The sequence below is a fragment of the Chrysochloris asiatica genome, unplaced genomic scaffold (assembly GCF_000296735.1).
Source record: "Chrysochloris asiatica unplaced genomic scaffold, ChrAsi1.0 scaffold00041, whole genome shotgun sequence".
Lineage (NCBI taxonomy): Eukaryota > Metazoa > Chordata > Mammalia > Afrosoricida > Chrysochloridae > Chrysochloris > Chrysochloris asiatica.
The window spans coordinates 13,088,870-13,114,147 of record NW_006408559.1 but is presented as its reverse complement, the minus strand read 5'-3'; the positions used below and the strand labels follow the sequence as shown (position 1 = coordinate 13,114,147).

At 47.4% G+C, this 25,278-nt stretch overlaps 1 protein-coding gene across 2 annotated transcripts in view; it reads left to right on the top strand.

Annotated features, from left to right (window-relative positions):
* HIPK2 (homeodomain interacting protein kinase 2) overlaps window positions 1-25,278 on the top strand; it is a 165,883-nt gene that overhangs the window by 108,243 nt on the left and 32,362 nt on the right. For both annotated transcript variants that reach the window (XM_006861171.1, XM_006861170.1), the window contains exons 3-6: window positions 20,239-20,362; window positions 20,582-20,701; window positions 21,934-22,020; window positions 23,874-24,058. In XM_006861171.1, the coding sequence (XP_006861233.1) occupies window positions 20,239-20,362; window positions 20,582-20,701; window positions 21,934-22,020; window positions 23,874-24,058 (516 nt within the window). The remainder of the gene's footprint in view (window positions 1-20,238; window positions 20,363-20,581; window positions 20,702-21,933; window positions 22,021-23,873; window positions 24,059-25,278) is intronic.

The window sequence follows — 25,278 nt, the reverse complement described above, 5'->3', positions numbered from 1 at the left end:
CAGCCAGTCCCGATCAGTTATGTGTCTCTGATTATAGGTGCCTCTGCCTTAGATTCACTCTCCCTCGCTTGTTCTCCACTCCGAGTCAGAGCCGCCAGCTTCAGGCTCTTAAAAGATCCACAGCGACCCTCTCTAGCCTAGGGAAATGAGTGGAAGCCGCCTCCCTGGTGGGAAAAGGCTCTGTGATTCTTCAGGAAATAGCACTGCCTACCTGAGTGATAAGCCTTCAGTTTCTAGAATGCGGTTTTTAGCTAGAGAAATCAGCCCAAAGGACTCCAAAGACCCTCGACTAGGTGGTGTCGTTGATAAGAAAATGGATTGCCCACACTGTAAATTCCCTCCAGCATGTGAGGAGGTACAGACTCGTGCCAGCCTCCCGTTGGAATGCTTCCTTGGTTATTTCATTATTTCAGAATATCCTGACAGTTAAAAGGCAGACAGACAAAAGCCAGACGTGTCAATAATTAAATTTAGAAGAGTGGGAGAGCAGACACCAACCCTTTTTGACTCCACCATTTTTCTCATAACACGTGGTTACCAAGCTGTCTCCATGAGATTCAACAGCGAGTTGTACAACACAGTGGGCAGTCTAACAAGAACCAGACAGTTCTGGGAAATTTGAATGGCATTTGTAACTTTTAATCACAAAATTAATGAGCTAAAACTGTAACAGAAGTGATTCTGTCTTTTTATTTTTTTATTTTTTCCATCGGTCTTCAAATATTTGTCACAGCTTCAGGTGAGAGCTGCCTCACCAAACACCAGTTAAGTAAAAAGTTCACCACATTGCTTTTCCACAGCATTTAACGTGAACTGGCCTTACCTGGTTAGTATTAAGGTTGTCTGACTATTTTACGTCTGACACTGTTGATTTTTAACTGGCGTGGATCGTGCACAAATTAAGCTCTTTTCACTCCTACCTACAAGAGAAGCCAAAGTAAAATAGGACTTTTGGAGGTAGTAACTGTGGGGCCATTGAGTCAGTTCCAACTCACAGTGGCCCCACATATGTTGTTGTTAAGTGCCATCAAGTCAGGTCCGACCCATAGCGACCCTGTACAGGGTTTCCGAGGGTGTAAATCTTTACGGGAGTAGAAAGCCTCCCCCCACATATAGGAGACTGAAAACACAGCCTGGTCCTGAGCCATCCTCACATACTTTGCTGTATTTGAGCTCAATGTTGTTGTCACTGTGTGGGTCAATCTTGTGGAAGGTCTAACTCTTTCTCACTGACCCTCTACTTTACCAAGCCATGATGTCCTTGTCCAAGGACTGGCCCTTCTTAATAAACATAACCAAACCACGTGACACAGTATATCACCATCTTCGATTCTAAGGAGCTTTCTGGCTGCACTGCTTCCAAGACAGATTTGTTTGCAATTCTGACAGTTCCTGATGTATTCAATATTCTTCCCCAGTACCGTCTTTTGAAAGTATCAGTTCTTCAGTCTTTCTTATTCATTGTCTAACTTGTGTGCGCACATATGAGGTGATGGGAAAATAGGACCTATTTGCTACCTATTGTATGCGAAGCCACACATGTGTGAAGGAAATTAACCAGTAGGTTTTATGCATTATTCAAAGATTCAAATGTTTTCCTAGCAACATGGCACTGTTTTCTTTTTTCCCTTCAACAGCTTTATTGGGGTATAATTTACATACCATAAAATTCTCCCATAAATGTACAATTCACTGAGTTTTAGTGAGCTTACAGGCTATGCTACCATTATCTCAGTGTAGTGGATGGTACTTCCATCTCCCCCAGAAGTTCCCTGGTGCTGTTTACAGTCAACTTCCCATTCATTCCCATGCACTTTGTCTCTTTCTTTGTAAATGTATTTTTATTTTGTTGTTGAGAATAGACACTAGAGAACACACGAGCCCCTTAGTTTCTCTACAATTTGTTCTATGAAGAACACATTCATGATTGTATTCTGGTGGTTTTACTGCCATTTCTGAATGGCTGTCTCTATTTGGGGTCCTGTGGTGGTGCAGTGATTAAGTACTTTAACTGCAAGGCTGGCAGTTCAGACCTCTCTAGCCACTCGTCAGGAGAGGAAGTCTGCTCCTGTAAAGACTGACCGTCTCGGGAACCCTAAGGAGCAGTTCTCCTCTGTCCTGTAGCATTGTTGTTAGTTGGTATCCACTCAGTTGTTTAGTGCCATCGAGTCGGTTCCGACCCATAGTGACCCTGTGTATAACGTTTCCAAGGAGCAGCTGGTGAACTTGAACCGGTGACCTTGTGGTTCAAACCAACTTTGCAGTCCAGCGTTTTAGCCCACAGTGCCACAGTGTGTTATTTAGGGTCCTGGTGACACAGTGGTTAAAGCTCCTGGCTGTGCACCAAAAGGTTGGCAATTGGAACCCACCCAGCAGCTCTGAAAGGAGCTCTGGTAGCGTAGTGGTTACGAATCGGGCTATGAACTGCAAGGTCAGCAGTTTGAAACTACCAGCTGTTCTGCGGGAGAAAGATGAGACTCTCTGCTCCTGTAAAGCTTTACAGTCTCGGAAACCCTGTACAGGATCGCTGTGTGTCGGAACCGACTCCACGGCACACAGCAGCAGTAGCAGCTCTGAAGGAAAAAGACCTGCAGTCTGTCTCCACAAAGATTGTGTTATTGTTGTTGAGTGCTGTGGAATTGGTTCCAACTCATCAAAACCCTGTATAGGGCCCTTGAGGTCGAGTGCTTATCCAATGGTGTTACACCAGGGACTTTAGGGACCTTATTGAGCATTTCCACTCTGTCACAGGGGGGCGCTAGGAGTTGGGATCAACTCAGTGGCAGGGGATCTTGAGGGTCCTGAAACAGTAAGTCTGCACAGTTTGGTGACCCTCTACAATATCAGTAAGGTAGAGGAAAAATTAAAAAATAAAGTGACACTTCTGTACCCTCCTGCTTAGGGACAGTGCCATTCTGCAAAGCATGCCAACAGCATATTATCAGATCCTTTACCCCGTCCTCACAAGGAGCCCTGGTAGCGTAGTGGTTACAAGGCGGGCTGCTAACCACAAGGTCAGCAGTTCGAAACTACCAGATGCTCCACAGGAGAAAGATGAGGCTTTCTGCTCCTGTAAAGATTTACAGCCTCGGAAACCCTGTATGGGGTCGCTATGAGTCAGAAGTGACTCCGCAACACATAAATCACCACCACCCCATCCTCACAGTCCTTAGAACTGCCAAGTCGTCCATTTTTTACAAAGCTGTGTGTGTAGCGATGCTATCCAGCTATGCTTCTAAAACACAATGAATCCTTGCTGCAACCCACATCAGCAAATGAGCAACGCAGAAGAAGTGAAATATTAGAAATTGTTGGAATCCAGATTATAAATATAAAGACAAAAAGAATGCACGAGTAAGTACAAACTACCAAATGCCATGTACACCACATGCTGTGATTTAGCTACAATGATATATTTAAACATTTTTGTTTAAACCATTTGTGCGCTGTGATTGTACATGTGTTGCAGTTACGAATGCATAAAGTTCGTGGAAAAATTCTGTTGTCTTTGATTCCATTTTTCCCCACGAACTCATTGAAGCCCCCTCTCGTATTTACACATTTAAATGACAAACGATTATACTACAGTGGGAACATGGATTTTCAAAGGATATTTTGTGTTTTCATATTGTCACCGGATAGTTATGATGCTTTTTCTACCGTGTTTTTGTTGGATTGCACTTTAAGGAGGGATAGAAGCAATCGCATGTCATATTACCGGAAACAAGGAGTCTCGTGGTGTTGAGATGTCATTTAACAAGGGGCTGCATCCATTAGTGGCATCCTGCGAGAGAGACTGTATTCTCAATGAGTCCCTTACGGTCTCCCAGAAAGCCACCTTCTCCCCGGGACAATCATTCTGCGGTAGTATCCATCTAGCTGAAACCTCAGGGAAACACTTGGTAATTGCCTGAACATAAAGCTGACATTTTGCCACATGATCCTTTGACTTTTAAGAAGAGCCAGAGGACTGATGGTTCCAGTGAGCCTGGGGTTTGGGGTTTTGGGTTTCCTTTTATTGTGGTACATATATACGTAACAAATCATTTGCTTTCTCAACATTCTCCTTGTATACAAGTCTATGCCATTCTTCATATTTATCATATGTTCAACCATTAACATTATCCACTTTTCCAAATTTTCACCTCAGTGAGTCCCCTTCCCCCACCTTCCTTTCATCCCGGTTGTTGTTGTTAAGTGCCATCGAGTCATTCATAGCTACCCTGTATTGGGCTTCCAAGGAGTGATTCATGGTGGGTTTGGAACTGCCAACTTTGCAGTTCAAACTGACCTTGCAGTTTAGTGCTTATCCTACAGTGCCCTCCCCTGGTAACTACTGTTAATAAACTTTGGTCTCCACACAAATCCTAGGTATTGGGATCTCCCAGTATCTGTCCCTTTGGGACTGACTTATTCCACACACCAGCATGTTTTCAAGGTTCGTGTTGGAGCCTTGCATTCTGTGCAGTGGGATCCTTGGGTTGGGGTCACCCAGTGACCACTCATGTTGTCCCACACTACCCATGGACCTCCTCCCATATCAACCATACAGAATCCTTAGTGTAATGTTCACTGATCTTAATCATAGAATATGAGAAATATAGTTATGAATTGCTTCACTGTAGTATTTCTTTTATTGATTGATTTTAAAACCTCTTTAAAGTGTTCAAGAGCAAAGATACCAGTTTGAGGACTAAGATGCACCTGACCCAAGCCATGGTATTTTCATTTGCCTCACATGCATGTGAAAGTTGTACAGTGAATAAGGAAGTTCATAGACGAATGTATGCGTTTGAATCATAGAGTTGGAGAAGAATATTGAAAGTTCCATGGAATGCCAGGAGAATGAACAAATCTGTGTTGGAAGAAGTAGTACAGCTAGAATGCGGCTTAGGCCCAACTTCGTCTCTTACAATTTGAACATGTTATCAGGTGAGATCAGTCCTGGAGAAGGACATCATGCTTGGTAAAGTGGAGGGTCGTTGAGAAAGAGGAAGACCCCCAGCAAGATGGATTGCCACAGTGGCAGCAGCAGTTGGTTCAAACATAACAACAATTGTGAGGATGGTGTGGGACCAGGCAGAACCAACCCGATGACACGTAACAAACTTCAGCAATTGTATTTCTTACATTATATGAATATTATACAAGTCGGTTTGTAAATCCTTTCTAAAGATGTGATAACATGTCTGAAGTATGAGAGACAAAGTCTCACCTCCCTTATTTCTAAGGCACACTCTGGCTATACTTCTCCCAAAACAGACTGTGTATTCTTTTGGCAGTCCGTGGTACATTGAAGATTCTTCGTCAACAGCATCATTCAAAGATATCAGTTATTTTCCAGTCTTTCTAATTCATTGTCCAGCTTTCTCACACATTTGAAAATACCACGGCTTGGGTCAGATGCACCTTAGTCCTCCAAGTGACATATTTGTTCTTCAAGAGGTGTTTTGCAGATTTGCCCAATGTCATTGTTGTTAAGTGCCGTTGAGTTGGTTCTGACTCATATCAACCCTGTATAGGGGTTCCAAGGAGCAGCTGGTAAGTTTGAACTGCCAACCTAGCGGTTCAAACCTGCCTTGCGGTCCAGTGCTTGTCCTACAAAGCCACCCCAGGAATGTCATTGCATTTAATGTTTAGCAGAGAAAACATTTAATTAAACATTGTATTACAATGTTTTGGGGAGAAAAGGCCTTGTGGGTAGACAGTAATGAAGGATGTGTGGTCAGAGTCGAGTGGTTGCCAGAGGGTTAGTGTGACCTTAAGAGAGAGATCGCTAATCTCTGAAATGGGAGGTCATGGGGGCGGCGCACGGCAGCTGTGTGGAGCCTCCAGTGTTCATTGTACTGTGGGGACAGTTGATTTGATGCGTAGGGGGTTGAATCTGGGAGTGTTTGTTTAGCTTGGAGAAGATCTCCGGGTTTTCTGACAGCTGTCTTAGGTGTTTAGAGGGCTGCCTTGTTGCAGACACAGGCTGATGAATGAATTCCTCATCCCTCCAGGGACACACTGGGGGTGGGGGGTAGGGAGGGAGCTCATGATGACATCGCTGGGCCAAGAGCTGGTTGCTCTCTGTAGAAAAGACTCCTGGATTGGGCCTAGGGGCTGATGGCCACAGTTTTTCACGGCCCTCCCACATTTTTGTGAGGAAGGAAAAGAATCCATTGTCTTTGTGTCGGTTCCTGCTCCTGGTGACGCTGTGAGTTAATGTGCTGGATTACCATACGGTTGGCAGTTCAAGCTCACCAGCCACTCCTTGGAAACCCTGTAACAGGGTCGCTATGGGTTAGAACCAACTCAACGGCACTTAACAACACAAGTGTGACCCTATAGGATGGAGTAGAACCACCCCATCCACCCCATGGGGTTTCCCGTGCTGTAATGATACAGTGGTTCTGTACAATGAGCACTGGACTGCTTCCCACAAGGCTGGCAGTTCAAGCCCACCAGCCACTCCTTAGAAACCCTGTAACAGGGTCGCTATGGGTTAGAACCAACTCAACGGCACTTAACAAAACAAGTGTGACCCTATAGGATGGAGTAGAACCACCCCATGGGGTTTCCCGTGCTGTAATGATACAGTGGTTCTGTACAATAAGCACTGGACTGCTTCCCACAAGGCTGGCAGTTCAAGCCCACCAGCTGCTCCATGGGAGAAAAATGGGGCCTTCTGCTCCCGCAAAGAGTTATAGTCTTGGCAAACCAGTGTTGTTGTTGTTGTTGTTAAGTGCCATCGAGTCAGGTCCGACCCATAGCGACCCTCTACAGGGTTTCCGAGGGTGTAAATCTTTACGGGAGTAGAAAGCCTCATCTTTCTCCCGCGGAGCAGCTGGTAGTTTCGAACCGCTGACCTTAAGGTTCGCAGCCCGATTCGTAACCACTACGCTACCAGAGCTCAGTCTTGGAATCAACTAGAATCACTTAACAACTGTCTTCACAGAAGCTGACGGATACCTCTTTCTCCCATAGAGGAGCTGGTAGGTTCAAACTGCCAATCTTTCTGTTGCCAATTAAATGTTTTAATCACTGTGCCACTGGAGATGCGTGCAGTTCTGTAAAAACTTAAACACCTCACAGATAGCTAGTCGGTTCCAACTCCCAGTGGCCCTAGAGGACACAGGAGACGTGCCCGGGGTTTCTGCGGCTGTGACTCTTTGTGGGAGCAGAGCCTCTTCTTGCTCCCAGCTGCAGTTGCTGGAGGGTGGGAACTCTGGACTTGTAGTTAGCAGCCCATCAGAAACCCACTCAGCCACGAGCCCTCCAACCCTTCTGTAAAGGGAACCTACATCCAGTTTACAAATAGGTTATTTTATTATTAACCAAATTTCCAAGTCTCCTCATTTAAAAAAAATAATTCAGATTTTAAAATACTATGAGTTCCTTCCCAAGTTTCAGCTGCAAAAGAAATAGAAAAAACTGGGAAGTCTTCCTTCATGGTTTCTGAGTTCTTGGGCATTTGGAAGTGGATGTACGTTAGTTTTTGTGTGTGTGGTATCTAGTGGTGAGCTGAAGCCGATTGTTAAATAAACTGGTTAAACTGTTGATGCTTGTCATCAGTGGCGGTGGTGGTTATGTTAATACCACGAACATTGGCAGATCAGCACTCCTACCTGCACACACACATTAGCACACCTGCACGTACCTGCACGCTGCTGGTATTCTCCACCAGCGTATCTTTGCGGGCCACACCTCGGAAATGTGGACCCCGGGGAAGGTTCCTCCACGTTTGTTCCTTGGACTTTTCAGAGTCTGTATAGAGTGAGTTGTACCTTGCTGATTCTCCAAGTACCTCTTATCTCCTGCCAGGATCTGAAACCTAGGAGTGTTTCTGCCACCGTACCTGCGGGAAACTCAGCCGTCTTCTTTTTCTGAGGATCATTCTTTCCTTGCTCTTTACCTAGCTGTACTTGCTCTCCACCCTGCCCCACAGCACAGCTGAAAGGGTTGAAAGTAATAAATGAATCCATCATGAAAATCAGATTTGGAAACACCTGGGCTGAGATTACAGCTACAAGTTCTGACTCGTCAAGATGACAAAGCCCTGTAGCCAGGTAGCACTGGCAGCCCCAGCAAGGGACTGGCCATGGTGACCTTGGTCAGCCTGTGCCCACATCCTGTGGGCAGGAAGCAACCAGTGATTTTCATCCTATTGTTTGCCCTTCTTTTCTGTTTAAAGGAAGTATTAGAATAAAGTCTGAATCCTGGTGTGACCTGCACCCTTAGGCAAATTCAGCAGCATCCTCACACCCACTCATAGAGACAGACGCTGTAGGACCCGGAGAATTCCTAGGCTGACCCTTCATGGAAGTAGGTTTCCAGGCCTTTCTTTCACGGCACCTCTGGGTGAGTTTGAATCACCTACCTTTCAGTTAGCACTTGAGTCCTTAATCATCTGCATTACCCAGAAACTTCTCACAGAAAAACAAAAACCAAACCAGACCCATTGCCCTCTAGTGGATAACAACTCACAGAGACCTCACAGGATAGTGTAGACCTGCCCCATGGGGTTTCCGAGGCTGTAAACCTCTATGGAAGCAGAGCACCAGGTCTTCCCTCCTGTGAAGCAGCTGGTGGGTTCCAGCCACTGACAGACCTTTTGGTTAGCACTTTAATCATTGTGCCACTAACCCAAACCAAGCCTACTACTATTGAATCAGTCCTGACTCATAGCAACCCTGTATCGGGTTTCCAAGACTAAATCTTTATGGGAGCACACAACTTCATGTTTATCCCGCTGAGCAGATGGTGGGTTTGAACCAGCAACCTTGGGGTTAGCAGCCCAACACATCGCCACAGCACTACCCAAACCTCTTGCCATCATGTCTGCCATAGTGAACCTATGTATAGGGTTTCTGAGGTTGTAAATCTTTATGGAAGCAGAAAGTCTCATCTTTCTCCTGAGAAGTGGCTGGTAGGTTTGAACTGCCAACCTTGAAGTTCAACAGTCCAGTGCTTATCCCACAGCATCACCAGCACGCCTTAAATTCAGCTGACACTGCAAATTCTGCTTGAGGGTGTCTAAGTTGAAAAATGGACTGTGTTTACTCTTCTGGGTGGAGGGGGCTCTATGATAACGCATCTGAAATCTCACAGGCTTTTGCAGTTTCCCAGGGATACCTTATGGCTCTGCAGCCAGATAAGAACATGGAACTGTGGGAGGCCCAGCCAGCAAAGCCACTGCTAACAGCCAGTGGGCTGTTTGTATTTGATAAAAGAACCATTCAGAGGTAATCTTTGACCTATGGAGCAAGAGACTCCATATCTCCATATCAAATTCTGAATGAGGCTAGTCTAATGGAGGTGTTGATTTAGCAGGCAGTGATGTCTTCAGACCCTGTGACTAGACCTGCTCGGTAGCCCAGTTTCTAAGCCCAGGAACAATGAGCTGTATCCCAGCATGATGTCAGAGTAGGAAGAAGACCAGGGGACCAAACTGAGGAGACCATCAGAACACAGTAAGGAGGGGGCAGAACGCAGCTTCAGCAACCAAGAAAGAGTTCACTAGGAAAGGGTACACTCTGAGCTCCGGGAATCAAGAGAAATGAGCACCCCCTTGTGGGTCATAATAGAACTGCATCCACTGGGTTTTCAGTGGCTGGTGTTTTGAATGTGGATTGCCAGACCTTTCTTTGGAGATGCCTCTGAGTGGATTCCAACTGCCAACCTCTTAGTAGGTGAGCATTTAACTGTTTGTGCTGTCCATGGACTCATCCTCTCCTATCCTGAAACCAAACCAAACCCACTGCCCTCAGATTAATTCTGACTCACAGTGTCCCCTGTCCCTTCCCAGGATTAAATCCGCCCCCCCACACCTATCAAAGTTTCTAACACTTGGTTTTACAGGCAGATTAGACCCAGTCCTGTTGGAATCACGTTAGTGTTTATGGGGGGGGGGGGGGGTTGGTTTTTTTGTTTTCCATTTCTCATGGTATTGATTCCATACAACCAATTCAGTGGAATTGAAAACTCTTGGCTCGCTATCTGACCACCTGTTTAGTGGCTATTAGAGAGTGAGTGAGTGAATGAAACCCTATCATTAACATTCTTTCATCCCCAAGGGAGCTTCAATAAGTTTGTGGCAAAGTGAAATTTTTTTAAAAATGGAATTTGTCCACAAATTTTGGATTCCATAATGTCATTTAATTTTGACCCCACAACTTAGGATGGTGTATGACTTTGTGGGATCAGCACTGGACAGCTAACCACAAGGTCAGTGCTTCAAACCCACCAGCCGCTCCTTGGAAAACCTAATCAGGGTTGCTGTGAGTCGGAACAGACTCAGCGGCACTTTAACAACTTCAGATGGTCAGTTGGGAATTGTTCTTACAGCTGACAAGACGTGACTCAGCATTTAAGAGACTTACCAAGAATTCAGAATCCTACTGTGGCTCTGTAGTTATGATACACACTAGGTGGCTAACTGAAAGGCCGGGAGTTCAAATCCGCTAGCTGCTCCTCGGAAAGCCTATACAGGGTCACTGTGAGTTGGAAGCCAGTTGATGGCACTTAACAGCAACAACAAAACCAAGAACTCACACCAGTGGCAGAGTTGGGTTAGAACCTAGGCGCTGTGGTCACTGGTCCAAAATTCTCACGGGACATCCAGGCGAGTGGTGACCCGTCCCATGGTGGAGACAAAGCCACTGATCCATTGTGCTCTAGCGAGCTCAATTATCCACTGACCGCGAGATAATGTCAGGGTAACTGGTGATGTGCAGGCCCCAATAAAGGAAGGAGTGTAGTTTTTCATCAAGAGGCATCCAGCTTAATTGGAGAGATACAACTGCTGTTAGGTTCCTAGTGTCGCACACAATTTGCACTTGACTGTTTACCTAAAGGATGTACTGAGGAAGAAAGACCTGGAGATCTGCTCCATCACTTGGAATGACCCCACATCAACTAGCAAACAACAGAAAATGCCATGAACCGAAACAAGTTTAATTTACTGGGAGGAGAAGAGAATTCTGGGATGTACCAGAAAGGTCCCTCAGCCAAGAACTGACCATGGACACAGAACACTCCAGAGACCAACTGTGTTTCCAAAATTTAAACTGAATCACATACGTTAAGTTGGATGTTGGATGACTTGGCAAAGAATGGGGTTGCGGGTACAGGAGGGAGAGTAAAGTGGGGAGAGGAACACCGAGGGACTGAGCTCATCTGCAGCGGGAATGCTGACCCCATGTGGGACGAGGAGCATCTGTCTGGTGGGAGGTGGCCTGTCCTACAGACTCCGTGCCTCGTCTTCCACGTCCTGTGGGACCGTAGGCAGAAAGCTCTCAAACTGGAATTTCTGTTAATCCTCCCTCAGCTGCTTTATCGGATGTACAGCCAGAGTGTGCCTTATACTATGGACGTATTATCAGGAGAGACCAGTCCCTGGAGAAGGACATTATGGTTGGTAAAGTGGAGGGTCAGTGAAAAGAGGAAAACCCCCCAATGAGATGCATTAACACAGTGGGCTCAAGGTTAACGATAATTGTGAGGAGGCCGCAGGACCAGGTAGTGTTTTGGTCTGTTGTGCACGGGGTCGCTATGAGCTGGAACCGCCGATTTGACAGCACCTATCAACAATAGCTGCTTTGCACAGTCCCCGGAGTCAACTCCTGTCATGAATGGCTTCATTTGCTCTTGACTTGCCTGGTCTTCCCTAGCATGTCCCTCTGCTCTTCCGGCAGCTTACAGCGGCCATAGTCAAGGTCTCTCCCTTAATCCAGCCCAGACTGCTGGTCCATGCCAACTCTGAGCTCGTGGCTGCTTGGGATTCTGTAGCTTGTACCTCAGGTTCACACCTGGGGCCCACCTTGCTCTCCGGGCAAGCCCTTCTCCAGTCATCCATCACAGCCCCTCCTATGGATTCTTGTCTTTGTGGTCTGTGAATATGTGTTACCAGCAGGAAAATGTGCATAGAATCATTGAGTCACGATTTTGGCAAGGGCTTCAGAAATCACCCTTTTCAGTAGCTTTTACTTGTGAAACTGGCTTTTCCTTTGACTTCAGCTATTCCCAAAATTAGTCTTGGGTGGGAACTTAGGGAGTCGTTTGAGATCCGATACAATTAGGAATCTCAAGATGAGCAAGGCTGTCTGGATGTTGCTGGAGTTACAGGAATGCAAAGGCTCTGGGTCCTTCCCACCCAAATCCATGCTCCGGCTAAACGCTGACCGTCCTCCTGAGAGACAGCCCTGGACTCTGTCCTAGGAAAGGCCCGGAGTGACACTGACCATTCAGTGAGGCCTCAGAGCCACAAGAGAGGGACTCATCTTCCAGCACTCTATCGGACACTATTCTGTTTTCTTTGGCTGATTTTCAGAAAGCAAGATTGCCAGCCCTTTCTTCTTAATCTATCTTAGTCTGTAATCTGCTGTGAACCCCGCATCATAGCGCAATACTCAAGCCTCGGCTGACAGACAGACAGACAAGACGTGCGTTTGCCAGTCTCCCACTTAGAAAACAAGAACTCTACCATAAGACACCACAGCCTCTAGGAGCTCAGTAAACACCTGCGGTTGAGTTTGTTGCTGTTGTTCAGTGCTGTTGAGTCACTTCTGACTCATAGCAACACAGTATAGGGATTCTGAGGAACAGCTATTGGGTTTGAACCACCAACCTTGGGGTTTTTACTCCTGTGCTGAACCAACAGAGCCACAGCAGGACTCTGAGATTGAGTTTAGTACCTAATTACTCAGTAATCGGGCGTCCCAGGGTGTCTCCCCCAACCTGATATAAAGCCACCACCCCCACTGCCTAGTTAGAAAGGATTTTGTTAATAACACAATGGGGTTCATGTTCCATTCCTCTTTCAAAAATTTGCTAAGGGCTGTGAGTTGTTCACCAGCCACCCTGTGGTTGTCTAGTTAACTCCTGAATAACTTTCCATTCTGGAAAGTGATTATGCCCCCTGCTTCAAATGGAGAGTTGGCCGCAAGCCAGACAAGCATCCATCCACAGTGTTATCTTGGGAGTGGGCGGCAGACAGTCCTCCCCTCTTCTCTTCCTGAGCATCACCATCAGAGCAGAAAGCCAGGTCAGCAAGATGAGGTCGGGCCACCATTTCTCCCAGGGAGTTCTGACACCATGAGGAACCTCACAGACAAACACAAACTTAACACCTGCTCTGGCCTGGTGAAGTCAAGCTGTTTCATGTAAAGTGGGGTCTTTGTTATACACTCCATGCCACCAGGTTGATTCCAGCTCACGGCCATCCGAGTGACCGAGTGGGTTTCCGAAGCTCCCATCTTTATGGAAGCAGATGGTCAGGTCTTTCTCCCATGGAGCAGCTGATAGGTTTCAACCACCAACCTTTTAGTTTGCAGCTAAGTTCTTAACCATTGGGCACTAGGGTGCCTTAATGATCCAGTACTACTAATGCAAGGTCAGTGGTTCAAACCCAGCAGCCACTTCCCAGCAGAAAGCTGCGGCTGTCTGCTCCCATACAGACTGACAGCATCCCAAACCCTATAGAGGGTCGCTGGAAGTCAGAATTGACACATGGCAGTGGGTTTGCTATAGCAGAAATACCACCAGGGGTTGACTTTCTTTAATAAACAAACTTATTTTCTCACCGTTTAGGAAGCTAGAAGTCCAAATTCACGGTACTAGTTCAAGGGGAAGTCTTTCTCCTTGTGTCTTCCCAGCTTCTAGTCCTCAGGGGTTTGGACAATCTTTTGCAGTGTGGATCTTTGCATCTGTGCTTGCTTCTCTGAGCCTACATGCACCACCCCCACCCCACCCCCACCCCCCATATAGTCTCATTAACATAACAAAGAAAGCCCTGTTCCCTGGTCAGATTGTATCCACATGTGCATTGTTTTTAAGTTTGCTTTTGAGTGGGTTCTGACTCAGAGCCAACCTGTAAATTTCCAGGGAGCCGTTGGTGAGTGGCAGACCTGTAGATCACAGTCCAGTGCTTATCCTGCAGTGCCACACCGGGTCTCCACGCACATGTGTAGAGGTTAGGGTTCAAACACAGGTAAATAAATTCATACCAGTAGGATCTTTGTTTTATGTTTGTTCTAAGTTCTAGCGTGCCCTGTGCTTCCGGAGCAGAGCCCTGGTGATACAGTGGACTAAGCACTGGGCTGCTAAAACCTTTTTCTTATTATTAATTTTAGAATGTGGAGTTGTGGGATAAAGCACTGGACCGAAAGGTCGGTTTGAACCACAAGGTTAGCGGTTCAAGCTCACCAGCCGCTCCTTGAAAACCCTATATAGGGTCACTTGTGAGTAGGGTCTGACTCAACAGCACGTAACAACAACAACAACAACCTATGCTACTTATACGAGTGATCAATGTAGGTTTTCCATCTGCCTTTTTGAGAGAATTCTTCCTATTAGCTTTGCTTTTTGGATAGGCCCTGTTCTCCTTCACTCCAGATGCCTGCTTTGAAAGGAAAATCCCTAAGAAGTAGCATCCTGAATAAAGAGCAGCACCCCTTTGATGTATTAATAGTTCTTATGAAGACAAATAGAGCTTCCCCGGGGTCCTCTGAGTCAGTCAGAGAGGGGTACCGGTGGTCAGTCCATCAAAGTTGGCAGTTGTGAAGGAGAGGGACACCTTTGTTCCTGCAATAACCCATTTCTTGTACCACCCCCCCAGTACCTCCCAGCGTCCTCCTAACAGCAGTTCTGAGTGGATCCTGCTGGTGGTTATTTACACACACACACACACCATACACACGACGTGTACCACACATATGTGCCACACATGCATAGTCATTCCATTCCTACACACCATGCACATGTATACCACATACACCACACATGTATGAGGGAGCTTTAAAACATTCATGAAAAACTGGATTCAAAGCAATGGAATTTTTTCAGGAATTTACTGAAGCTCCCGTGTGTACACCATACATATACACATCACATACACTATCATCTCCACACACACACCACATGCACCACACACCACAGACACACAGCACACATAAGCCACACCACACCATACATACACCTTCGCATCACATCCATATCACCTACACACACACACCACACACCACGTGCTCCACAGACACACAGCTCACACCCCTTCAGCCTACACCTTGCCTTTGCCACCTCTCAGACCACCGTGCTGCTCATCCCACCAGACCCCCAGCAGAGCAGGACCATTTAATCCCAGGAACCCCTGCTGGAGCTGGGCTCACTGACTCCGGAAACAGCCCCTGAGGCTGGGAGTTGAAGGTCAGCCCCCTTGTGGGATCTGGATGCTGTACCCGAACATTCACTGACACCCCTGGAGGGTCACTCCCACTCTCCCCCAGAGCCTGGCCACCTCGCTGCTGGTTGGTAAATGGAAACGGGCTGTTTAATTCATGAGACGCGGTGGTAATTACAGAGGGGAGAGAGGCTGCAGTGTGAAGGGCTCTGTGATCGAACACCTGCTTTGTTCTCCTGCAGGCTTTCTCTGAACATGCCCTCCAAAGCTCAGAGAAGTACAGCCCTGTCTTTTCCATAGTGTTCTGCAATAATGCCTTTCGATGCCGGCTTCCATGTTTTTCTGCCTCCTTTGGGTTTGCATTTTCCCCTCTGTGCTTTGCACCTTCCCACAGAAACACCTTGTCACTTGTGGCGTTATCCCAGGGTTCATGGGAGTCACAGACACCACACCACACCCTATTGAGCACAAAAAACAAAAATAAAAACCACTGAAATCAGTCGATTCCAGGTCAAAGCAATTGTACGGGGACGGGCTGGAACTGCTCCGTGCGTGGGGTTTCTAAGGCTAAGTCTTGACCGGAGTAGGCAGTTTCAGCTTTCTCCCATAGAGTGGCTGGTGGGTTTGAACCACGAACCTTGTAGTTAGCAGTCCAGTGTCCCTGGGTGGTGGCAATGGTTTGCAGTTGATTAGTGACCTCAGCGTTGGCGATTGGAGCCCACCCAGCAACGCTGCCGAGGTAAGACCTAGCAACCTGCTTCCGTTTAGATCACAGCCAAGAATACCAAGTGGGGCCATTCTACTATGTTACATGGGGTGGCCATGAGTTGAAATCGACTCGGCAGCTGCGGGTTTGGATTTTTAATGGTTGGGCCTTCCCTCCCCTTCAGTTTTGTCCTCCCCCATCCAGGCAGGACAGGCCTGAGAACGGTGACAGAGATAATGACCACAGAGTGAGGAGCAGGCTCCTGGGGAGGAGGGGGCAGATGCTGGATAATGTAAACATGGCTCCTGGTTTGCAGAATGAGATCGTGTTCGTCAGACGGTAAGGTGTACAATTATACCTGTTCCCTGACATCTGGCTAACAAGACTCTTTTCTGGTTGAATTACGGAGTCAATGAATATTGAATATGCCGTGGGCTGCCAGAGAATGAACAGATCTGTCTTGGCAGGAGTACAGCCAGAAGTGAGGATGGTGAGCCTTCATCTCGCACTTTAGACATGCCATCAGGAGGGGCCGGTCCCTGAAGGACTTCATGCTTGGAAAAGTGGAGGGAGGGCGACAGAGAAGCCCCTCAATGAGCTGGATTGACAGGCCTGCCACGTGGGTTTATGTACCAGTGATTGTGAGGGGTACAGGACCGGCCAGTGTTTTGCTCTGTTGTACGTTTGACTCAGAACTGACTAACGAGGAGCACGCAGGCACCAGGTTTGTGGTGAGAACATCACTGAAGTCCTCAGGACAGGGAGAACAAGGTGTGGTGGGATGGTGGCCTCCCTGTGTCCGTTTCCTGGGCTGAGCTGTGCCCCCTGACACCCACTGGTAACTTCGGGCTTGCTACCACCTCCGGATTGCTGCTTCGGTGAGACACTAATGTGTGAGGCCGAGCTGCCTCAGTTCCCCAAATCCAGAGTCGGCTCTTTGGTGTGTTTAGGGACTGTGTCCTTTTAAAAAGCAAGCTCTTTTGACGCAGAATAAATGAAAAGGAACGAGACTCTGTGTGAGAGAGCCCCTCAGATCCCAGACTGCTCTTGTTCCTCCAGAAATGTGAGATTCCGCAGGGAAGCCCCAGCCAATGCAGTCAGACACACCGCTGATGCAGCCCCTCGCTGTCACCAGCTGTCCCCCAACACTATGTTCTGTGTCACTTCAGGGCTTTGTACTCCAGTCTTCCAATTGCCCACCTACCTGCTTGTGACGTTTAGTTGGATTTTTAAATGCCCCTCTTGTCTCTCTGTCCTATTATTCCTTTCTTCATCTCCAAACAGACACCATTTTCCTTTTCCTTTTTCTTCAAGCACACCTCAGCTTATATATTTTTGATGTTACAAACTCCCTTATATCAGTCGTCTCCAATTAAACCAATTAGTCAATCTAAGAAGAGCTTCCTTCTTTCTTACACCTTCTCTTTCCTTAAAACTAACTCAATGGCTGGCTGGCTGGCTGGCTGGCTGGCTGGCTGGATGGATGGATGGATGGATGGATGGATGGAAAGAAGGAAAACAACATTTTGCTATCAGACGGAAGTCCCGGCATTACCGACAACACTTTGTAGAGTTTTCTCAGCTGCCATCTTTACAGAAGCAGGTCAGCAGGCCCTTCTTTCGTGGAACCACTTGGGTTCGAATCTCCAACCTTTTGGTTACTTTGTGTTGGTCTTGTTGTTAAGTGCCATAGATTGGTTACAACTCATAGCAACCTTGTATAGGCTTTCCAAGTTGCAGTTGGTAGGTTTGAACCATTAACCTTGGGGTTAACAGTCAGTGCTTAAATCCTGCAGTGCCACACCTGGACTCCCAAACCATTTGTGCCATTGGTAAGACTGTAGGCGGCTTCTGATGCCCTCCCCCTTGGTCAGCTCCCATGCTGTCCCTCCGGCCCTCTGGTGGAGGCGTGTCCTACTGACGGACAGCAGAGCCCGTGCCCTGGGTGCTGATGGCACGTCCCCAGCAGTGCGCTCACCCAGAGTGTGCCCTGATTCTTCACAGGTCTCCTGCTGTTCACCTGAGAAGCCACTTTGTACACGTCTTGGTGTCTGTGATCTTCCCCAATAAAAAACTTAAAAAGGGAGCCTTTAAAAAGGAACTGGGAGTGGTGCAGGTCAAGAGCCTTGATGGACAGAGGCACCAAGCGGAACCCGGTCACGTCCTTGTCCTGTAGGACACTGGGAGGTGGGCCAGCTCTCTCGCGCTATTCTCAGCTTCATGGAGAGACCACAGAGATTAGGGGCATAGGGCCACCAGGGTCCAAGCAGGCACAGCCCACGTTAAGAGGGTAGGGGGACAGGGCAGTAGGAACGCCTTTGAGATGACCCGACATGGGGCCCACACTGGTTCATTTTAGAGCATTTCTCAGATTTATAATCCATCACTTTCTTCCCTCTCCTCCTCCTCATCCTCCTCCTCTCTGAATTTCATTCTCTCTCTTCCTCCCTGCCTCTCTTCTTCTCTCTCTGAACTATTCCCTCTCTCTTTCACCTTCTCTCTGGATCTCCCTCTCTCTCTCCAGGTCAGTCTCTCTCTCTCCCTCACTCACGTCCAGGAGCCAGGTCGGCATCGTTCAGCCCACTGGCTAGACTTCCTTTACTCTGTCTGACACAACTGTGCACAACAATAGGACAAGGAGCCTGGAGGCGTCATCAGAACGTGCTTCTAGGCCTCTGAGAATGTTTCCAATTTAGACCAACATCATTAGAAGTCTGGATATTATATTCCGTTCGAGTTCCAGATCCTACCTTTTCTGTTGGAATGTAAGCCGGAGAGTTCAGTTTGATGTTGTACTTTGCAGAGCTGGAGCTGGGGCTGGGGCTCAGCCTGAGTGGGTGGTTAGGTGGGATGATACATAGAGAGATGATAAAGAGATAATGATAAAGGATGGATGGATGGCAATAGGAAAGGGCTTCAAAAAGTTCATGGAAAATGGAATTAAAAGATGAGAAACTGCACAAACTCTTTGGAACCTCCTCATAGATGGATCAGTTGAGGATAGAGAAATGATGGATGAGTGGGTAGATGGATGGGTGTGTGGGTGGATGGATGGATGGATGGATGGATGAATGTAATGATAGATGGATGAAACGGTGCATGGCTGGATGGAAGGAAGCAGGGATGAAGAATGGATGGAGGGTAAGACTAGATAGAGGGATGAGGTAAGAGTCTGCTTCCGTAAAGCTCAGTCTTGGAAACCCTATGGGGCAGTTCTACCCTGTGCTACAGTCTCTCTCAGAGTTGAGTGGAACTTGAGGGCAGTGAGTTTGGCTTGTTTGTTTTACGGAGAAGGAGATGGAAAGTGATAGTGGATTTTAAAAGGGAAGGTTGGGTCGGGCACAGGGATGCTTTTTAAAGCGGTAATGAATTCAGCTTGAAGATCCGAGCCAAATGGAGGCTCACACCCTTCCCACTTCAGGCACTAGGTGGGTGAGCCCTAACCTAGGCAGAGAGTGTCCCCCCAGTGCACCCCACTCCCCTCCTCCACCTCCGGGCTGCTAACAGCCAGAACAGGCCTCTTCAGTGTTGCTCAGTTGTGTGGGGCTCAACTGAAAAAGCAAAACGTATTCATTCATTCACTTGACGACCAGCTGTGTAGAACCACAGTATCTTAGAAGCAAAAGCTCAAACTTCACCAGCCCTGGTTTCTTGCCAAACATACCTCTCCCCAGTCATGACAGACGTGGAGAATCGCTGCCTTTCTCTGCAGTCTCTTGGGCTGTGATGACCCATTCACAGTACCGTTTCCTCTCTGACTTTCCACGTGGAACCACGCCTCGAGCTGCTCAGAGCGTTGGTCATAGCATGTTGGTTTACACCCAGACACATGTGCTCTTGATCATGGTTCTGTGGTTGTAATGTGATAAGAGCTTCTGGGGAAATTAACTTCTTAGAAGCTACCGAGGAGAATTGTGTATTTTCTTGGAGCGATGTCCTACAGATTCCTAAGAAAGAGATCGGTTGCCCGGAGTTGATTCTGACCCCTAGTACTCTGTGTGTCAGAAGAGAACTGTGCTCCAGAGATTTCAATGGCTGCTTTCTGAGAAGCACACTGCTAGGCCTTTCTTATGAGGTGCTTTTGAGTGGACTAGAACCTCCAGCCTTCCAGTTAATACCTGAGAACACTAACCCTCTGCACCACCCAGGGACTCCAGGCTGCTTCACTGGGCTTTGTTCTGAAGCCACAAACCCACCCCTTATTTCCTGACTCCCCCAGCCAGGCCCTCTGCTAGAAGGGAAAATCTCACTAAAGAATGGTTGGGATCCTAGCAACCTGGCCCTTTCCTGGAGAACACACAATAAGATCTGCTGCCGTGTCCAGGCAGAAAGCATTTCGACCCGCTCAAGCGCACTCCCACTCTCTTCTCAGGGCCCCCGAGATCATCCTTGGTTTACCATTTTGCGAGGCAATCGACATGTGGTCACTGGGCTGTGTCATCGCAGAGCTATTCCTGGGCTGGCCGCTGTATCCAGGTGCTTCCGAGTATGACCAGGTGGGTGCCTTGGGCCCGGGACCCTCAGCGAGACCGAGTCTGTCGTCTGGAATCTCTCTCTGCTTTACCTTGCTCTTCTCCACTATTCCTCTCTGTGTCCCTGTTTCTTTTGATTCCTTCTCTCCCTGTAAAATCACCATCCCCTTTTTCTCGCTGCCTCCAGTGGCTGTTTATGGCGGGACAGGAGACCCCTGACCTCCTTCTCCACTCTCCCTGCAGATCCGCTACATTTCACAGACGCAGGGCTTGCCGGCTGAGTATTTATTAAGTGCAGGGACAAAGACAACTCGGTTTTTCAACCGTGACACTGACTCGCCATACCCTCTATGGAGGCTAAAGGTAGGGGACGTCACTTCCCTATGGGGTGGGGTTGGTGATTCATGGGGAGCTTTTGATACTAAAAGAACCCCGCCACCGGCTGCTCTGTGGGAGAAAGATGGGACAGTCGGCTTTTCTAAAGAAACCTATGGTGCCACCTGCTCTGCCTGTAAGGTCCCTGTGAGTCGGAACTGATTCAGTGGTGGCAGGTTTGACACCACAGGTCTGACCCTCCGCCCTGCTATGATTTGTCCAGCAAAGGCAGGGTACTCAGGCAGGGGAGAAATGGACTGCAAGGTCAGCTGCTCACGAGAAGCTGGAGTTCGATGCTCTGATGACCAAGGTCATGGGCCCCATTTCCAGTGAGCGCTGGCAGCCCATCCATGTACTGGGGGAGAAACAGGGATGCCCCGTTTGGAGGCAGACGCCTGCCACCAGCTCCTCCCACCACCTAGTTCAATGAAGGAAAAGAGGAGCTTGCCAGCATTGCCCATGGCAGCGGGCCAGAGGAACACGGAGGCTGAGGGTGAGGGAAGACGGTTTGCAAGTAGAGAAGTGAGGGGAGGGCTTTCAGTCAAAACACCTGTAGAAGCCGGTCTGTGACCTTAGAAGTGTGTTGCACCCCAACCCTGATCTTCCTTTATAGCTCATTGGCTGATCACATCAGAGTGCACCTTGGGGAATGATTACATCGTCACATAACTGCCTAGTTATGTCATTATGTAATTGTCATATGACATCATTACATCCTGCTGAATGAATTACATCACTACATAACTGCCACTTTACATCATCACTTAACTGCCAAAACCTTGAAAATCGTGGCCCAGCCAAATTGGCACAATTCAATTTATTTTTATTGGGGACACACAATTCAATCTATGATATAAATAAGAAGGATTTGAATTTAGTGAGTTTCATTAAAATGAAAAAGGTAGAAACGGGCTTCTGCTTCCCCATGTACAGAGTTTTACCTGATCCCTTAACTTAGTGGAGATTGTAGGGTCATGGTGGATGTAGTGTATCTACTCACCTTCGAATCCTCAGTCGCAAACTCAGGTTAGGTACTTGGCAGGAGTTTGCGAGGAAGAAAGGGATGAGTGAACGTAGAGGAGTCGAGAAGTAAGAAGCAGTGAAAAGATACAATGAGTTCGTCTCTGAACTGTGGGAAGACCGTCTGCTGGAAACTCAGGGTTCAAGTCTCAGTGACGGCAGACCTCCCGTTACCCATCAGCCTTGCCTTTTTTCACCAGACACCAGATGATCATGAAGCCGAGACCGGGATCAAGTCAAAAGAAGCAAGAAAGTACATCTTCAATTGTCTGGATGACATGGCCCAGGTAAGCTCCACAGGTAGACACAAGGAATGCCAAGCACAGCAGACCACAATGGCAGGCAGAAGTCCTCACCACCCAGCCATGGTGGTTGACCTTGTAGCCATGTGGTTTGTGAAACATTTTTAAGACCTTACACCAGCTCCTTGAAAATCATTTTGGTTAGGAGCATTCCATTTCCATTAATGCTGGTGGAATAGCTCAGAAAGGGATGGTGAAGATGATGTCACAATATGACATACGTAACCAATGTCACTGGATTTACATGTAGAAATTGTTGAATTGGCAAGTCTTTGGGTATATGTATTTTCACCACAACTTTATAAACATAGCTTTGGTGTGGTGTTTCCCACTTGTATTACAGTACTGGCCAGTCTAACTGATGTTAATCATGAGAAGTATCATAGATGTCTAGTGCTGCTATAACAAAATACCAAAAGGGGGGTGGCTTCAACAAGTAGAAATTTATTTTCTCACAGTTTACTGGCTAGAAGCCCAAATTCAGGGCACCAATTCTTAGGGAAGCGTTCCTCTCTCTGTGGGCTCTGGGGGAAGGTCTTTGTCTTTCAACATCTGTGGGCCCAGTTTTCATGAGCGATCTCCATGCATCTTGTTATCTATCAGTCTTCCTTTGGGTCCAGGAGGTTCCCAGTATAGAGACCTTGGATCCAAGGACACGCTCCACTCTTGCCCCTTCTTCCTTGGTGGTAGTGAACCCCTCTCTCTCTGCTTACTTCTCTCTCCTTTTCTCTCGTGTAAGATAAAAGGTGATATAGTGTAGTGGTTACGAATCGGGCTGCAAACCGCAAAGTCAGCAGTTCGAAACTACCAGCCGCTCCGCGGGAGAAAGATGAGGCATTCTGCTCCCATAAAGATTTATGGCCTCGGAAACCCTGTACAGGGTCGCTATGGGTCAGAACCGACTTGACGGCACTTAACAACAACAGCAAACTACACCCTAGGCTTGCACCATATCAGGGCTCTGACCGTCCTAATCCCCTTACACCTGATTGGCTGGTCACATCAAATCACAGCATGAGGGGTCATTACATAATGCCAAAGCATTGAGAATCGTAGCCTAGCCCATTTGACACACATTTGGGGCAAGAGTCACAGTTCATTCCATGACAAGGAGGATTCCAGCCCGTCAGTCAAATTGACGTAGGTGAGTTTCATTACTTTGAATTTAATACCTCTCTCACGTTGCTGCCAGGAACCACAGAGGAAGTTCTGGAACTCTAGCTTATCTTAGTGTGATACGTAGTCTGAAATCAGGGTGACCCAACGTGAGTATTTCTTAAAAGCAGTGAAAAATAAAGCCACAAACCAAGAAACACATAGCGCCTCTCTGAACTGTGAGTGAATGTTGCTAAAACCAAACTCTGAAGCAAAGTGTTCCTGCCACTTGGCAAGAAGCTTAGGTGGCCTCTGAAAGCAGAAATTGGTTTTCAAAGCATGTCGTGGAAAAGAGAGCTCGCACCACGCAAACAGCCTTTGGGAGGCTCTCCCAGAACAGACCCGTTCCTGGGAGAAACAGCCTGAACTGAAATAATTCAGGAACTCTGGGAGGCAGTAGCGTGTAGAGGCAGGAATGCTCCCCGGGACCCTCACATGTTCCTTCAGAAGTGAAATAAATATGTAAACCCCGCTGCTGCTTCTCTACCTCTGCTTGGCTATGGGTACTTTTCATACAGTTATGATGGGAGCTGGGTTCCAACTTAACTCTGGGGAGTCTCAGACCCAGCTCCCCCATGTCCTGCCAAGAGAAAAGCCACCTCTGTGGGCAGTAGTCTGATGTGGGTGGTGCCTAGAGCCCCAGGCATCCCCTCTCCTGGTAACCTGTCCCTGCTTGTCCCCAGGTGAACATGACGACAGACTTGGAAGGCAGCGACATGTTGGTGGAGAAGGCTGACCGGCGGGAGTTCATTGAACTGCTGAAGAAGATGCTGACCATAGACGCTGACAAGCGGGTCACGCCCATCGAGACCCTGAACCACCCCTTTGTCACCATGACACACCTGCTCGATTTCCCCCATAGCACACAGTAGGTGTCCAAGTGGGCTTCATGCCAAGGGGCAGCCACAGACACTACATAAACCAAAGAATGAGGCTACGGTCCAATAAAACTTTATTGATAAAAGCAAATAGAGGGCTTGCTTGGTGTGGACACTGGGCTTATACAGAAAAGGTGGGCAGAGGGGTGCACAGGCTGGATGGACTAGATTCTGGGTACCTGTGCATGAAGGAAGAACCCCAAACACCAGTAACACAAAGCATAACTTCATTCCATGCCAACTGTTCCCATAATCTCTCTGGGCCTGGGGCAGACTCAGTGTGGATATGTTCTCAGCACACTCCATACTCCAGGTGTGGGGCACCAGGGTGAGCCAGGAGGTAAGGCCCTGCCTGTGGGAGCATACAACCTAAGGGGACGTGGCTCTGTGGTGGAATATTCCCTACTTTTACTTTGGAGGACCAGCTGGTGGGATTGAACTACTGACCTTGTAGTTATCGGTGCCACTTATAATAGTAGAAAATTATTCCTGGTGTGGCATTGTGGGTTAATGAGCCAGACTGCAAAGTTGTTTGAACTGCAAGGTCAGTGGTTCAAGTTCATCAACTACTCCTCGGAAACCCTATATAGGGTCATTATATAGGACTTCCTATATAGCGTCGGAACTGACTCGACAGCACTTAACAACAACAGTTCTTATATCAATATTCAGTTGCACCTTTTTTTTTTTGCCAATCATGCCCTCCCCACCCAGGTATTTTTAGAAGAACGTTATACTAAATTTTTTCTTTCTTTCTTTCTCTAGCAACGTGTTAAAAAATTTGTATCATGTGCTTAGGAAGATAGAGGCGCCGTGGTAGGCCTATAGCTCCCATTAGCATGATTTGTATAAAATGTGGCATTACATTGCTTGTTACTAAAACAGAAATTTGAAATTGAAAATCAAATGGGGTTTTATTATTTCAACATGTGCATTTGAGGAAACATAAATTGAATTACTAGTAGACAGAACTGTAGGAGAAACTGTCTAGATTCTGAAGGATGTTTATGATGGTGTTCAAGTGAGGGATTTGTTTTGTCTTGATTCGTTAATGTATTTGTGGTTGTGAAGTGCCATGAAGTCAGTTCCAAGTCATCGCGACCCTGTATAGGGTTTCCAAGGAACATCTTTTGCGTTTGAACTGCCAGCCTTGCGATTAGCAGTCCAGTGCTTATCCAACAGCACAACATCAGGCATCCAAAAATGCAAC